This window comes from Chiloscyllium plagiosum, unplaced genomic scaffold (genome assembly GCF_037043375.1).
Source record: "Chiloscyllium plagiosum isolate Xiang-an unplaced genomic scaffold, Cpla_swu_hap1 HiC_scaffold_28, whole genome shotgun sequence".
NCBI classification, from domain to species: Eukaryota; Metazoa; Chordata; class Chondrichthyes; order Orectolobiformes; family Hemiscylliidae; genus Chiloscyllium; species Chiloscyllium plagiosum.
Window position 1 is genome coordinate 24,594,125 of NW_028270166.1, and position 18,275 is coordinate 24,612,399.

At 38.3% G+C, this 18,275-nt stretch overlaps 1 protein-coding gene across 1 annotated transcript in view; it reads left to right on the forward strand.

The window, feature by feature from the left end:
* Positions 1-17,516, forward strand: part of LOC122565047 (transcription factor 4-like) — a 149,129-nt gene extending 131,613 nt beyond the window's left edge. Inside the window, exons 19-20 of the mRNA XM_087976048.1 lie at positions 14,571-14,716; positions 15,998-17,516. Of these exons, the coding sequence (XP_087832174.1) occupies positions 14,571-14,713 (143 nt within the window). The 3' untranslated portion in view covers positions 14,714-14,716; positions 15,998-17,516. The remainder of the gene's footprint in view (positions 1-14,570; positions 14,717-15,997) is intronic.
* The last annotated feature ends 759 nt before the right edge of the window (positions 17,517-18,275 follow it).

An 18,275-nucleotide genomic window follows, 5' to 3' on the forward strand; every position in this document is an offset into this window, starting at 1 on the left:
TAATGAAACTATATGTGCAGGACATGCCATACAATTTGAAGAACTATGACAACAGAAATATTTGTCCCAGAATGAACTGAAAACTTATTAAAAATTCATGCCTAGTGAACACATCTCATGCTGTCATGTACTGACAGAAGGCTGCGTGTTTATGAATGTTGCTTAATATATGCATGTACCTGAAAATTTTGCAAGGAGTGTAATGCAACATGCTCAACAGCCTTGCTCAGTAATATAGATGTTTGGGCAAGCTACCAGAGACCTGTTGACACTATTAAGAGTAACTGATTTCAAACAAGATGGGGAGAAAAAAATAGAACATTATTAGAAGATGTTTTGTGTTCTCCTTCACACATCTGGTGAGTCTGTGATCATTATAATGGACATTTATTCCAGCTGTGCAGTAGAAACATATGCTCCTGAAAATAGAGCTTTACTGCAAGTTGTGAACAATCTAGATACAAACTTTCTTCTCTCCATCTCATTTTTTTGAAAGAAACTTGGCAAAATTTGCCTTCCATATTGCAATCAATTGCATTAGTTTAAACTGTGGTGAGAGTCTAATTTTGAAGAGCTGTAATTGTTAATTACTCCTCTAGCTCAAATTTCACAACTGCCATCACCTCAAACATGCACAAAACCAGTGAAATTCCAAGAGTAAAGTTAGGGAAGGAACGACTGCATGATAGTTTGTAGTCCATTTTATAAGTTAGATTCAGCCTTCAGTGGTTGCCTCTCGGCTAACCAGATGCCTTCGCTCCCCTCTGTAATATATTTTTGCTTCTTCACTTCGTAATGTTTCTTTTGCACTTTTTTTATAGAGGTGTCCTGCGTATTGAGAATATTTTCATCTCATATAGGCCTATACACTTTGTTTCTATGTTCTTATCCTATTTTCCAGCGTGCCTCTTTCTTTCCTTTCCCCCCCCCCCCCCCCCAAAAAAATTAAATGCATGCCATGTATGAATATCCTGGCATATTTATGCAGCTTAACATTTCTTTTGCAGTTTGCTGTACAAACTTTGGATTTGAGTGTGTTTCCATACATCCAGCTTTTGCACTTAGTTATGTTCTTCTAATTTCCAAAACACATTTTCTGCTCTCTTGTTCTTGCCTTGGATGTTTCCAAGTCATAGTCACTCACTGGTTCCATTCTGACCTCGTACTTGCTGTTTGGCAGTGTTCAAAGCAGGGAACTGATGTAAGAATTATTCAATCTGACATGTTTGGCAGCTCTGATTTTGTTGTTGATGCTATAATAGATCCAAATTCTGATTTATCTGGGAGTCTGGCTCTTTATAAATTGGTAGGCTTCTACATCTAACAAATTTACAAACTGACCTATTCAGTCCCAGTCTAGATTACAAAAATGTGCCTTGAGTTTCCAGAATTACCCTGTACATCAAGGGTAAGAAATAATTCCTAGTTGGCCTCACTTTGCACACAAGGTAAATAATAGATTGCTATCACAAAATAATAGTGGGCAATACAAATTTGCATGATTGCAAATTATCTGGGTAAGGTAGCAGTGGGAACATGAAAACTTTTGTTCTCTGGGCATTGTTGAAAGAAAATCCAGCAACCCAAAGGTCCAAAAATTGATTCAAACAATGAGTAGACTAGCATCCCTGTGAATTGCCTTAGACTATGGAAATGCTTTCAGGATTTAAAGTGAGCTGTTGGAAACTCTGGACTTTTCAAAGATGCTGATTTGTTTTAAACTATTACAATGGAAGGCCTAAAGTTGGCTACTGAGAATCTAATAGGAAGGACCTGTAATAAGAAATTTGATAATCGGACATGCCAGAAATTGAATATAAATTGAAAGCCTTTTTTTACAAATGAAAATGCCTCTAAGTTCATTGCATTTACTTAGGAGAATTAAAACCTAATGAATGCTACTTAGTAATACTTACTTTCACTTTACAGTAAGTGCATTCATCCTGGATTGAATTCCATCCCCTTCAAGAGAATCTATAAACAATTGTGGAAGTAAATTAAGCAGTTATCCTTTCAGTAGCTGTTGTAAATATAATTAGGTCTATTAGACATAACAGCATTTCCTAAGGGTTATGTAATCTCCTGTACCTATCTCTTCTAGCAGTTTGCTCTGGGTGTGACAGTTTGTTGTTTCAAAGGTTAAAAGGCAATGTATCCTTTTGTGGGTTTCCTTGATTGACCAAATTTGTATGCAGTACTTTGGCAACTCTGTCCCATCAATTTTAGCAAATTCAGAAATACAAATTGATTTTGTTAAAACAAATTTTAACACCTTTTATGAAGCTTTAAATTTAAGCTATGTAAAGGTGTATTTTATACAAGTTTGATCAATATTCATATCTTTATGTGCCTACAAAAGGATTACGGCTTGTGCAAAATTGCCATCCCTAACTAACCCCTGTTGGCACTGAATCCTGCAGTCATGATGAAGGCTTTACAGGCGAAGAAAAAGAAATGAAGGACCGTGAAAGGCGAATGGCAAATAATATGAGGGAGCGAATTCGCGTCAGAGACATTAATGAGGCTTTCAAAGAGTTGGGTCGCATGTGTCAGATGCACTTAAAAACTGATAAAGCTCAGACCAAACTGATCATCCTACAGCAGGCCGTCCAGGTCATTCTCTGCCTTGAACAGCAAGTACGAGGTAGTGTACAGTAACAGTAATCAGCAAGCACTGATTATTCCTGCCATTTTAAATATATTGTGCGGATTGATTTTACATTCACAACATTTACATCAATAGGAGTTAGGTTACCTAACTCCTGAAAAATATACTTCAGAGTTAACCTTAATCAAGATTGATCTTCTGGAGTAGACATTTAGAAAATCCTTCATTATAATTTTATTCTAATTTAATAAACATAGACACAGCCAGAATTGTGGAATTTGTATGTATACACATGCATTTTTAAATTATGCAATGGGGTTGTTAAATTGTTAAAGCGTGTTGAATTGTAAATCTCATTTTTGAATATTTTGTCTATCATTCAGACAAAATACTTGAGGGTGGCAAGTTAGACATTTAATTGGGGGAAACTTGAGATGATGAACCAAGGGCTAGAATGCAAGATTCCATCAAAACTGGGGAGAAAAACGGTAAATGAAGGAAGCAGTGGGAATAATGTTGAGCTTGGAATTTTGGAAATCTGAAGACCGACTAAGGTGAAGTCTTCCTGGGAATGATTCAACTCTAATGGATTTGGACCATGTGCAGCCAAGATTGTTTGTTGTTTTTGATTACTCACATTTGCGCAAACAATTTTAATTCTCTCCTCCTTCCCATATCCCATACTGACATTACGAACTTGGCTTAGTTATTTAGATTTGAGGCAGCGAGAAGGCAGCACATGCTTTGTAGTTTGTAAAGTAATAAAGATCTAGTCATGGCACTTTCTCTCCACCTTCCCTTCACAACATGGTGATTTATGTTGGAATATAGTTACTGGAGTGCCAACAGTCTTCTAGTATTTCAACTAAGTGGCCACTGTCTACAAATCAGAACTATTGCCAAATTTAATCTTGCGTTCACCTAAGCTCCACATGCACAATATCCTGCCTCAGTACAACATCTCCTGGCGTAGTAAGCTTTTGAGTCAACAAAACCATTTTGGGCAGCACTTTTTTTCTTCTAAAAAGATGAAAGAAGCCAACCATTTGGGACTGAGATACAGGGTGAAATATTCCCCTCCTGATAAGTGATGATGAAAAGGGGAAATAATTCGGAGATTTGGCTTTTGGATGAATCTCTGATATTTCTTGAACTTGCTGCCTCCTTCTCCAAGTATATTAGAGGTTAAATGATCTTTGGCAAGTTGCTGCAGTATGTTTATAGATGGTACACAACTGCAGACAGTGTCAAGTTGGGAAGCCAAACAAGCAGACTGCTTTGCTTTTCCTAGTATGATATTGACCCTTTCGAGTGTTGTTGAAGCTGCACTCTTCCAGATAATGGCTATTTCATCAAACTAGGTGCTTTTTAGCAGGATGGCAGACACTGGAATCATGTGAAGGATCCAGCTCTGACCAACTCTTGTATCTATGTGGTTATCCCAACTAAATAACTGGTCGGTGGTGACCCCAGAATGTTAATGGTGAATAGTGGTAGGTTTGTTAGACTATTGCTGAAAATCATTCTTGCCTGACAATTTGAGGTACAGCTAGAAAGAAAGGACATAAGAGTAGGCCACTCAGCTCATTGAGCTTGCCCTGCCATTCAGTACAAACGTGGCTGATTTGAACTCTTCAGTGTCTTTTTACCCATTCCACCACATATGCCTGCATGCCAATGGCAATCCAAAATCTATCAATCGCTACCTTAAGCATACGCAAAGGTGAGCTTCCTTGCCCATCTGTGCTAGAGAATTCCAAGGGTTCACAATCCTCTGTGTAGAAATTTTTCCTCATCTCTGATCCTAGTGGCCTCCAACTTTTTTTAAATTGTGCCCGCTTGTTCTAGGCTCCCCAATCAAAGGACACATCTTAGGCACACCTACCCTTTTTTTTTCTCCTTAAATATTTTAAGTTTCAATGATATCCCCTCTGTTCTTTGAAACCTGAGAGAATACAGGCCTAATTTGCCCCATCACTCTTCATCGGTCAGTTCCGCTATCCAGGACACAAGTCTGGTACCCTTTGCACGCTGTCTATATCAACGATATCTTTTTTGAGATATGGAGACCAAAACTGCGCACAGTATTTCAGGTGTGGTCCAACAAACTTTTTATATGTTGAGCCAAGTTTTCACTACTCTTGTATTCCAATCCTCTTGTAGTGAAAGCTCACATGCCATGAGCTCCCTTAGTTGCTTGCTGTATGTGCATGTTAACCTTCAGTGACTTAGCAATAAGAGCACTGAGGTCTGTTTTGTACATCTACACTTTCCAATGTCTTGCCATTTAAGAAATACTCTATCTTTTGTTTCTTCTGATTTAAAGTTGATAATCTCTCATTTTTCCACAGCATCTTCTATGTTCTTGCCAAATCACAATGCCTATCCAAATCCTGAAGCCACTTCACATCTTCATTGCAAAACTCCTTCTCACTTCACTTCATGTCATATGCTAATTTAGTCTCCAACTTCATTTGGGAATATTATGCAAGTCCCTGTTGATACATGTATTATGAACAACGGGGCGCAAGTATTGATCCTTGCAGTACCCAATAGACACAGCATGCCAATGTGAAAATGACCATCCAATCATGAATCCATGTTTGTATGCTACCACCTATTCTATGTACTTTAATGTTTCTAATCAGCCTCCTGTGGGGTATTAAGCTTTCTGAAAATTGAAGTATACTACTCCTACAGCTCTTTGTTAATTTTGTTGTAACGTCTTTTTAAAAAAAAACCCAACAAGCTTGTCAAATATTATTTTCCGTTTTCCACCATGATGACAATGCCCATCAGATCATTATCAACCAGATATCTGTTAACCTCAGGCTTTTGAAGGAATTCTTGCATTTTCCCTACTACTTGTGTAAGATGAACAGATGTGTTGTTCTGTTTTTGCTCTCACCTTTTTAAAGACTGATATAACATTTGCTATCTTCCAATCCACTGGAATCATTCAGGATCTATAGGAATTCGGAAGATAATCATCAATGTATCTACTATTATCATAGCCACCTCCTATGACACTCTGGGATATCAATCATTAGATCCTGGGGATCTGTTAACTTTTAGCTCTGTTAATTTCTCTTACAATCTCCTCACTGCTGCTGTATAAATGATTTGAATGAGAATTTAGGAGGCATGGTTAGTAAGCTTGCGGATGACACCACATTTGGTAGTATAGCGGACAGTTAAGGTTGTCTAAGATTACAAAGAGATCTTGATCAATTGGGTCAATGCACTCAGGAGAGGCAGACCGAGTTTAATTTGGATAAACACTAGGTATTGCAGTTTGTAAAACGAACAAGGGCAGGACTTATACAGTTAATGGTAGGGCCCTGGGTAGTGTTGTTGAACAGAGACCTGGGAATTCAGGTACACAGTTTTTTGAAAGTTGCATTACATGTAGACAGGGTGGTTAAGAAGAAACTTAGCACACTTGCCATCATTGCTCAGATCATTTGACTATAGGAGTTGGGACGTCGTGTTGAGATTGTACAGGATGTTTGTGAGACCACTTTTGGAGTGCTGTGTGCAGTTCTGGTTGCCCTGCTAGGGAGGAACGATATTATTAAAGTGGAGAGGGTTCAAAAAGGATTTGCAAGGGTTTGAGTTTGAAAGAAAGGCAGGATAGATTGGAATTTCATTCACTGGAGCATAGGAGGTTGAGGGTGACTTAAGAGGTTAATACAATCATGAGAGGCATAGATAAGGTGAATAATTAATGACTTGAATTGAAAACAAGAGGGCTAGTTTTTTAAAAAAAAAACTAGTATTTTTAAGGTGAGGGGAGAAAGATTTGAGTGATCTGAGAGGCAATTTTTTTCCTACAGGTGGTGGTTTATATGTGGAATGAAATGCCAGAGGATGTGGTAGATGCGGATACAATTACAATGTTTAAAAGACATTTGGACAGGTACATGAATAGGACCTTTTCTTGTAATCTATAACTCTACCGATCCTAAATTACTGCTATTTCTGGCAACTTTATAGGCCTCTTATTAATTTGAGCTCTGGCAGCTCATTCTATACACGTACCACCCTCTGTGTGAAAAAGTTGTCCTTTAGGTCTCTTTTATATCTTTCTCCTCTCACCCTAAACCTATGCCCTCTAGTTCAGGACTCCCCCACCCCAAGGAGACTATTTATCCTATCCATGCCCCTCATAATTTTATAAACCTCTATAAGGTCACCCCTCAACCTCCGATGCTCCAGGGAAAACAGCTCCAGCCTATTCAACCTCTCCCTGTAGCTCAAATCCTCCAATCCTGGCAACATCCTTGTAAATCTTTTCTGAACCCTTCCAAGTTTCACAACATCTTTCCGATAGAAAGACCAGAATTGCACGCAATATTCCAACAGGGGCCTAACCAATGTCCTGTACAACCGGAACATGACCTCCCAATTCCTATACTCCATACTCTGACCAAACGACTTCTTCACTATCCTAACTACCTGCGACTCCACTTCCAAGGAGCTATGAACCTACACTCCAAGGCCTCTTTTTGTTCAGCAACACTCCCTAGGACCTTAACATTAAGTGTATAAGTCCTGCTAAGATTTGCTTTCCAAAATGCAGCACCTTCAATTTATCTAAATTAAATTCCATGTGTCCCTTCTCAGCCCATTGGCACATCTGATCAAGATCCCGTTGTAAACTCCTTCACTGTCCACTACACCTCCAATTTTGGTGTCATCTGCAAACTTATTAACTATACCTCTTATGCTCACATCCAAATCATTTATACAAATGACAAAAAGTAGTGATCCTTGTGGCACTCCACTGGTCACTGGCTTCCAGTCTGAAAAACAACCCTCCACCACCACCCTCTGTCTTCTACCTTTGAGCTAGTTCTGTTTCCAAATGGCAATTCCTTTCTGTATTCCATGAGATCTAATCTTGCTAACCAGTCTCCCTTAGGGAACCTGGTCAAATGCTTGCTAAAGTCCATATAGATCACATCCAGTGCTCTGCCCTCATCAATCCTCTGTGTTACTACTTCAAAAAAAAACTAAATCAATTTGTGGGACTTGATTTCCCATGCACAAAGCCATGTTGACTATCCCTCATCAAGCCTTGCCTGCCTTTCCAAATACATGTACATCCTGTCCCACCACTGACGTCAGGCTCACCGGCCGAGAGTTCCCTGGCTTGTCCTTTCAAGATGCTACCATCTATTTCCCTACATTCTATATCTTTCTTGTTCTTTTCCACAGTAAACACTGATGCAAAATACTCGTTTAGTATCTCCCCATCACCTGAGGCTCCACACAAAGACCGCTTTGCTGATCTTTGAGGGGCCCTGTTCTCTCCCTTGTTACCCTTTTGTCCTTAATGTATTTGGGAAAACCCTTTGAACTCTCCTTAACTCTATTTGTCAAAGTTATCTCATGTCCCCTTTTTGTCCTCCTGATTTCCCTCTTAAGTGTACTCCTACTGCCCTTATACTCTAAGGATTCATTTGATCTATCTTGACTATATCTGACATGCTTCCTCCTTTTTCTTAACCAAACCCTCAATTTGTTTGGTCATCCAGCATTCTCTATACCTACCAGCCTTTCCTTTCACCCTAACAGGAATACACTGTCTCTGGACTCTCGTTATCTCATTTCTGAAGGCTTCCCATTTTCCATCCATCCCTTTACCTGCGAACATCTGCCCCCAGTCAGCTTTTGAAAGATCTTGCCTAATACCATCAAAATGAGCCTTCCTCCAATTTAGAACTTCAACTTTTAGATCTGGTCTATCCTTTTCCATCACTATTCTAAAACTAATACAATTATGGTCACAGCCCCAAAGTGCTCCCCCACCAACACCTGCCCTGTCTTATTTCCCAAGAGTAGGTCATGTTTTGCACCTTCTCTAGTAGGTACATCCACATATTAAATCTGAAAATTTTCTTGTACATATTGAAGAAATTTCTCTCTGTCTAAAACCTTAACACTATGGCAGCCCCAGTCTATGTTTGGAAAGTTAAAATCCCCGATCATAACTGCCCTATTATTCTTACAGATAACTGAAATCTCCTTACAAATCTTTTTCTCAATTTCCCTCTGACTGTTAGGGCGTGTATAATACAATCCCAATAAGGTGATCATCCCTTTCTTATTTCTCAGTTCCATTCAAATAACTTCCCTGGATGTGTTTCTGGGAATATCCTTCCTCAATACAACTGTAATGCTGTCTTTTATCAAAACCGCCACTCCCACTCCTCTCTTGCCTCCCTTTCTGTCCTTCCTGAAGCATTTCTATCCTGGAACATTAAGCTGCCAGTCCTGTCCATCCCTGAGCCAGTTTCTGTAATTGCTATGATATCCCAGTCCCATGTTCCTATCCATGTCCTGAGTTCATCTGCCTACCCTATTAGGCCTCTTGCATTGAAATAAACGCAGTTTAATTTATCAGTCCTACTTTGTTCTCTGCTTTGTCCCTGCCTGCCCTGACTGTTTGACTCATTTCTTTTCTCAACTGTACCAGTCTCAGATTGATCTCTTTCCTCAGTATCTCCCTGGGTCTCACCCCCACACCCCTCAAACCTTAATAGTTTAAATCCTCCTGAGCAGCTCTAGCAAATCTACCTGCCAGTATACTAGTCCCCCTTCCAATTCAAGTACAATCTGTCCTCCTTATAAAGGTCACTTCTACCCCAGAAGAGATTCCAGTGATCCAAAAATGTGAATCATTCTCACATACACCAGCTCCACAGCCATGCATTATCTGCTCTATCCTCCTATTCCTACCCTCACTAACTCGCAGCACTGAAGGTAATCCAGATATTACTACTCAAGGATCTTTTTAAATTCCTGCCTAACTTTCTCTATTCTCCCTTAAGAATCTCCTCCTTTTCCCTTTCTATGTTGTTGGTTCCAATGTGTACAATGACTTCCTGCTGATCCCTCTTCCCCTTGAGAACATTCTGCACCCTCTCTGAGACATCCTTGATCCTGGCACCAGGAAGGCAGCACACCATTCTGATTTTTCGCTGCTGGCCGCAGAAACGTGCATGTGCCCCTAACACAATTGATCTGTTTGAATCCAACATACCCCTCGTTGCATTAGAGCCAGTCTCGATACCAGAATGTAGCTGTTCTTGCTACATTCCCCTTAGAAAGCATCACGCACCACATTTTCCAAAACAGCATACTTGTTTGAAATGGTTATAGCCACAGAAGACTGCCTACCTCTCTTACCTTTCCTGGAGTTAATCCATCTGTGTAACTGTATCTGTAACTCCTGCCCCCTTCCTATAACTGCCATCCATCACATCCCCTTGTTCTTGTAAATTCCTCATTGCCTCTAACTGTCTCTCCAACCGATCCATTCAATCCGATAGGATTCGCACCCAACGTCATTTAATGCAGGTATAATGCTCAGTAACACAAACTCTCCCTAAACTCCCAGATCTGACAAGAAGAGCGTTTCACTCTACTAAAGGCCAGTTTTGCTTCTTCCAATCTACAGACTCAGAATATAGCACTGACTTATTCCTCTACAAAACACTGCTCCCAGCTAACTTAATACTTAAGTTTAATCGAGCGACCTATCTCAATAAAACGTAAAATCAAGAAAGAACCCGCTCTACTCACTACTGCAGACTTACTGTATGGCTACAATTAAAAATATTCACTTACCTGTTTTCATGACCTCTCCCAAACAGGTTCCTCCAAGATCAGTTGTGAATTTCACTGTTTGTTAATTTTCCCAGACGCACCCCGATGTCCAGCGATATATGAATTCAAACAGCAAAGGCAGTAACTGCGCAGGTTCACTGCTATGTCAGTTAGCAGTGGGGGTTTCTTTACTCTCTTTGTCTCTCTGACTTGCACTAACCTCACCATGTGCTGCCTTTGCGTGTTCCTCTTCCTTTTAAAAAGTGCTGTTGTTTTGACTTTTGTTTTTCTCCCAAGTTCCAAAACAATGCAACAGCCTATAAAACCTGCTGCTCCTGGAATTCTAGGAAATCCCCTCCAACACCTAAAATACCTCAAAAAAAAAAGGAGCAGTCTGTTACAGCCAGAAATTTTTCCTGTCCACTATCTTGGATTACCCAGAATCCTTTTCTTTATTCTCATGAGACCATGCTCCACGGAAGCAACAGTGTTTGGTGTATCATAAATAACTGCAACCAATATGTGCCAACTGTTACTGATTCCAGAGAATGATGTGTTTGTCTTGTGAAGCGAGATTGAGCAGTAAAGGCCTATACTCTCTGGAGTTTACAAGAATGAGAGGGAATCTAATTGAGGTATAGAATATGCTGAAGGAAATTGACAAAGTAGGCATAGAAAGGATGTTTACAGTTGTTGGACAATCTACAACAAGAGGTCATTGTTTTAGGATAAGGGGTAGCAGATTTAAAACAGATGAGAAATTACTTCCCTCAAAGGATCGTAAATCTGTGGAATTCACTACCCCAAAGTGGAGTGGATGCTGGAGCATTGAGTAAATTTGAGGAGATGGCCCTTCCATCCATTACTACTTAAAAATCTGTGGAGATAGGGCAGGAAAGTAGAGTTGAGGCGGAGATGAGATCAGGCTCAAGGGGTTGAATTGCCTCTCGTTCTCATGTTTTTGGTTCCACCCAAACAGAATCCACACGTTTGCCGAGTGGTCACCTGAGCCCTCTGCCTGTCAGCTTCTCATCTGCAGTGTGACCACCTCCATATACATACTATCCACAGATCATCTGGCTTGCTGATACTCAATAGTGACTCCAATCACTATTCAAGTTCCAAAACATGGTATTTAAGCTTGAGTAGCTAGTAATACTTCCTGCACATGTTTGTCTTGGAACACATAGTATGTCCCATAACTTCACAAATACCACAGGTCGTAATTCCATTTGACTGTTCTGACTTACTGTCTCCTAACTCTCTTTAAAACAAACTCTTTGTTACCCCTAGAATAAGAATGGACTTGGAATAAAAACTCAAGAAAAGAGAAAACCTTGTAAAAATGTAACCGCAAACTAAATACTGAACTTTCAATTTAAAGATTAGGAATGTAGACCAAACCTCCTCCTCAATCAGCTGCTTTCCTTGCATTAGTGATGTTGTGCTACAGTTAGTCTCTACAGGAGGGTCTCTCAATCAACGCTTTATTTCTTGGAATTGGCCTTTAATTGAAGCATTGTTTTTGGTCCAAATTCCCACTTTGACCCCAATTCCCAGTTACTCATTCTGTCTCAGTATTACTCCCATGAAGTTTCTTACACTGTGTGGCTTACACTGTGTGGCTTACTCTAACCTATTTTACATCTCTTTCATGAGAACAAACCTGAATGTTGCCCACATTTTGGTCATGTCGGCCAAAATTCATCTGAGATGAACATCAGGTCAACCCAGGCGTCCATCCTTCTGACCAAAGAAAATGAGACCGTTAAAGATTGTTCGATTGTAGACACGTCCTGGAACTGAGATGATTTGCCTCCCACATCCATTTCTCTTTGTGCTAGGTATGCCAGGAGCCAAACTGGGCTCTCGCCTTCACCCACTCACTCCCCTGATACACACTGGATTTCAATTTTATTAGGGTTCCGTGATACCACACTAAGTGAAATCCAGTCTTCATGTCAAAAAGGGTTGATGTAACATCTCTTGAATTCTGATCTTTTTGTCTCTGTTTGGGCCATAAAGCTAAGAAGTCCAAGTAGAACCCCATCTAAGCAATGATAAGCAGTTTCTTCATAAGTGTTGGTTAGTGATGTTCATATTCCTTTCACTTGTAATGGGACAGTAATTCATCTTGTTTCTTGCATTTTGTTGTTAGGATATGCTTGAACAGTTTCTACTTTGTCAGGGAGATATACATTACAATTATACTGGATTACTTTGATCGGTAGCATAACTATTTCTAGAGCACAACTCCTTAATACTGCTCTCTGGATGTTGTTAAGGCCCATAGTCTTCGCTGTATCTAATATGCCCAATCGTTTTTCAGTAACGCTGGAGTGAGTCAGAGTAGTTAGAGACCTTGGGCGACAGCTGAGGATTATCTATTGACAGTTGCAAGTTCTTCAGTCTTGCCTTTTGCACCAATGCACTGGACTTTATAGTCATTGGGAATGGAATGGAGAAAGTTCATAGAGCTTCCTCTTTTTAGTTAATTGCTAATGATTTGCAACTGTATATAGCAAAACTGCAGAAGTTTGATCTAATCAGTTGGCTGTGGGATTACTTGATTTTTCGGAGGTCTGTATTTGTAATATTCCTAATTCAAAGGCAACATTGCTGGAGTCCTTGCTTCTGATGGCAATCTCAGGGCCTCTGCTGCAAAATGTTTGTATTAACATAAGCAATTTGAATTCTAAGTGTTAATCAATCTTCCTTCCTCACAGTTCAATAGTTTGCCAACACTCATTTTCTGGACTCTGATACGTAATGAAAATTGATCTATCTATGCTGCTGAAATCAAATTGGGACGACAGTAAATATTTGAAAGGAAGAGCTCAGTTCCCTTCCCATTAAACATTTCGAAGCCTTCGTGTGAATTGAATGGATATGAAGATGTTAATGAGCAAGGATATTTAATCTGAGGTGAAGCATGGAAGTGGGTATTGCAGCAGTGTAGGCTGGAATTGCACATTGGGACCATGCGAAAATCCCAATGTACTTGACTGCATGGGAAATGTAAAATTCTGATCTGGAATCCCCCTACATCTGTAATCCTCTGGGAAAAGGTGCCTTGAAGTCAGAATTCAGATTCCGTTTCTACTTGCTTCAGCTTTTCTGGGTGATAACCATTAAGCTGAATTCCAAATTACCTCCCTCTTCCTGCCCCACCCCACTATCGCCTTGACACCTTGACCAGTCTGAAACAGCATCTCATTACTTACTCTCTTGCTGTTGCTCTCTTTCCCCACCTACTCACTCTCCCAATTTCCCCCCACCATAAACACAGACACACATCTACCCCCGGGACCTGACTTTGTTGTGCTTCGCAAACGCAAACAGACATTCCCAGAAATAGAATTTCTGCCCTAATTGGAATTTCTGAACTATTGCTGTCAGTGATTCTCCACTTTTCTGCAGGGTACAATGTCAAAGTCTAAATTGATTGCAAACAACTAAAGGTTATTGGGTTAATACAATCTCCCCATTTACCCTTTCAACACTTTTTTTTAAGGCTTCCTTATAAGGTTATCCCTTTACAGGATGTGAGTTGTTTTAATAACATTCTAAGTAATGACTACTGATTAACCTTTCTTCTGGAAAATTAATTTTCTCTTTGTGCAATGCCAGATTTTTCCATAACGAAAAAATTCTCAAGTTTTTAATATTTTCAAATCAGCTAATATTTCAGTTTCTAATGTATAGCTTCCAATCATTTATTTTGCTTCCTGTAAAATTAATGTAGGATGCGGAATAATCAGTGAATTTTATTTACGGATTTGTTCTCTGTAACAATATTTCACTTAGATGCTTGTTTTAATTGACAACATCACTGCTAGACATTTGGCAATCTCCTTTATTTGGCACCTTTTTCAAACTAATACAAATTAGGAATCATTCCCCAGATTATTAGATGTTTGAACAACTTTTTCAGAGGTCAGGCTGTGACTATTCTACTGGCTACAAAATCTGAATAATATGTATATTGAATAATAACAATTATCTGGCTGACCTGTTTGAAAATCAAATATTCTTATTGCCTTTTGTGTCATCAGTCATTGATCTGGCACTGACATTTTCTTTTCAAGTTGTATATAGGATGCAGAATTAAAGTTGGATTGTTTACTCTTACAGATCTCATGAAGCAGAATAATGCTTTGATTATGTGGTTTTGCTATGAGAATATCATTTAAACATCTGTAAAAGAATTCAGTTATACTATAGAGTACTTGATATATTTTTAGTCCAATGTTTATATATTTTTAATTTTCTGAAAGATGAATTGCAGTGAAGAATATATCAAATGTTTATGATCTGTATTTTTCCCCCCACATTGTTTTGTTTCTAGAACGTAATTTGAATCCTAAAGCTGCCTGCCTTAAACGAAGGGAAGAGGAGAAGGTATCTGCAGTTGTAGGAGAACAGCCACTGCCCCTTTCAGCTGCGCATCCTAGTCTGGGAGATAATCACAATGCAGTGAGCCACATGTAGGAGGTAAAATGCCAATTTGTAGAATGCTGGAATGTGAAAAATGGCATTTTAATCTATGTGAATGAAGTTTTAGAAGCAGTCCAAATTGGGATAACTCAGTTTAGGTTAAGAAATTTCATGAACTGTACTTTAGTCCTATAGAATTCCCTCATGGGACAGTGAACTTATTGCTATTAAAATAAAGTAGACTTAAGATAGTAAGCCTCTGCTGTCATGTGGCTGCCTTGATGTCTTTGGGGCTTTGCAAAAGAAATAACCAGTCTGGGTAACTTAATCCAATAAATGATCTAATGGGTCCTGCTTCAAATTGCACAGTTAAAGGATAAAGCAATGCCTTCTTTTTGGTGGCAAACCATGTTGATACTTAGGTTTGCTGCATGCTGAAAGAATGTATTTTGGATTTTGTATCAGATTTGTTAATACATTTTGGACAATCTTCCATTTGGAGTTGTTATTCTTTAGAAGAAAGAGAACTTTTAAAGAGTAGTATTGTATATCCATTGAATGTAATGTTGAATGATAATTGTTTAACCCTCAGCCTTTTAAAAAATACTAATGCAAAGTATCCTGTTTAATAGCAGGTAAAATTGCACTCTTGCAATACTTTCAATGTGTAAAAGACTGCATAATTTGAATTTGCCTATGCAGTTTATCACCTTGAAACAGTTTTCCATTTGAGAATATAATTTTTTCAGTATGGTGAGCATCATCTATCTTGCCCCATTTAAATCAAGTTCTCCCTTCCTAAATTGTAATTAATCCTGAAACAATTTACTATCATTTCGCTGGTAACTTAATGACTCAATTTTTTTAATTTAATATTACTCAGACAGAACTGCGATGCTGGAAATCAGAAACAAAAATAGAAGTTGCTAGAAAAACTCTGATCTGGCAGCATCTGAACAAGGGTCACTGGTCCTGAAATGTTAACTCTGCTTTCTCCCACAGCTAGACCTACTGAGTTTCTCCAATAATTTCTATTTTTATTCTTTGTATGTGCTGTTTAGTTTATAATATTAAGCTTCAATTCAGTTGCTTTAGAACTCATCCCAAATAAAATTACAACTTTGTTTCAAATCTTGCTTTAGTTTAGAATTGATCATTGTGTAAAATGGGTTTAATTATTTGCCCTGAATGTATAAGTGAGCACTTGTGGAGATTTTGATTGTTGAACAGTATATACCTTTGTAGAAATGAGTGCAGTCTTTTTTAGTTCAAAATGTGTAGGTAATCGCAAATACTATGCAAAAAAAAGTCAGATATTCTATTTTATTTTTCTCACAGCTCTTTCTGCCTGGTATAACTGAAGTTGTTGAGCAAGAGGGGGCACATCATCTGTCATCTTTCTCTATAAGGAAGAAATCTTGTTCTGCCAAAAAGATGATAAACTGACGAATCCTTTCTGGATCAGAATTGCAAATGTGAATCCATGCATTTGCCATATCTATCGAATAAAGGGGGGGAAGTCGACATATATCGTTGAAGTACTGGATCTCTGTGCTGCAAAAAAAGGTTTTTTCTACAGCCCAAAGAAAAAATCTTCCCCACAGTGGAAAAAAGGAGTTAGTGCCTAAGCTTACTTTAAATCCCAGTATGTTTTAATGAAACTTACAAGGATGTGAGGTTGTTTTGGAACAAAATTTCAGAAGTCCTTTTTTGCTTGTTTTGTAAGCAATTGGTCTTTTTGTTTTAAAAAGAGAACTTTTGGTGTCCTTGGTTTGCAGCATTCCCAGCAAAAATATTTGTCTTACTCAATTGACGCTCAACCACTCCATATCTCCCTGGTAGTTGGCTGGGAGGAATTGTTAGCCAATGGACAAAATATTCTACAGATCTTCTCTTGCCCTGCCTATATGATCAGGTATATCTGGAGGGCCAACAAAATGAGTGCATTACAAAAGCTAGTTCATTCATTTGTAGGGAGTTATTTTATGTATGATGAGCAAAACTATATTTTTGCATTATTAGACTTTACATTGTAGTTTTTTAAGATAGCTGGGCATAGTGTGTACTTAGAAATTGAAAGGTCTTTGAAGACTTTCATGTTGCAACAGGAAATGTTGCAGATTCTAGGTCTTGTATGACTATAGGTTTGTCATGGACTTATTCAAGAGTGGGAAAAATTTCCACCTTTTTCTAGGATTCCTGCACAATGAACTGTTAAAATGTTTAAAATTCATATGAATTGGTTGTGGAATCTAATAAGGATGTGAGCAACTTGTGTATCAGTGGCTTGCATTATGCCAAGCTGAATTCATTTCTGCAGCCGCCTGTGTACTGTGGAAACGAACCCATTACAAATAAAACACGGAATCAGTCTTCCACTGAACATATTCACAGACTTTCACCAGCCAAGCAGAAGACAGTACTTTTGACATAACTTTTTTTTTATTTTTAAAAATAAAAGATGTGAACAAGTGGAAAACGGGCAATGAAACCGTGGGACTGAATGAACAAAAGTTTTTGACATTTTTGGGTAATATGCCTGACATTTCTAAAACTGCATTAAGTATTGTGCAGTGACATTTCTCAGCTCATTTTGAGTATTGCAGATGTATGTAATAGTTTAAAAAAAAAATTACATGTGGCCTTTTCATTCTTGTACTTGTGATGCAATGTGAACAGAATGAAAAATGACCAGTGCCTAACATTTCATTAAAAGCCTCTTTTTTGTCTAGTGCTTTTTTTGCTAAGAAAAGACTTGCAGTATACCCTTACAAAGTGAAATTTAAGGAAAAAAGTTGGCTTATTTTCACAACAACGATCCTTTTATACCATAAATCTTGAAAATGTCTTGGATTCTGAATGTTACTTTTTGTAGATTTTTACTCTATGTCTGATTCCAGAAGTTTATTTTACTACATTTTAGGCAATGCTTCTTCTAGCATCCATACAGTACTTAAATGTTGCACAATTAGATTTCTGATTGTGTTGCTGAGTGCCTCAAGTTCCTTGTGTTTTTTTTTGTATTTGTACAAGCATCAAAACAGCTGGCTGGAGTATTCAGAAAAGTAGTTTAAATCATTTCCTTTTGTCTTAGTAGCTAATGAGAACTGTCATGTATATAACAGTAATGTAGCAATAAATGTGCCATTTTTATAACAGGAATGCCCCTCCTTTTTAATGTCTGTTTAATCTTGTATACCCGATGTCATTGTAATAAAGGGTTTACCTTTAAATTTAAAAACAAAAAGCTTCATTTAACTTTTTCACTGTGTAAATTGGAGAATATATACTGGAAAAAGTGATATGTACACCTGTATCCTTTACTTTTGTCTTTTAATCTTTTTTGTAGAGAATAAGATCCGAAAATGTCCCATTCAGAATGTGTTTTTCTGGCCTCATCTTGGGCAATATACTTTAAGAAGTTTATAATTACACCCATTTGCAATGTTGGTACATGGTGATTCGGTCAATAATGACTTGTTAATTAAAGTAAAATGTTGATCATTTGTAAAATAGTTGACATTTGAAGTTTTGCTATAGGTCAGTGGCTGTGAAATTTTCCACCAAAACAATTCTCCACAGGTTATGAATACATGTACTGAAATGTCTGCTTGTA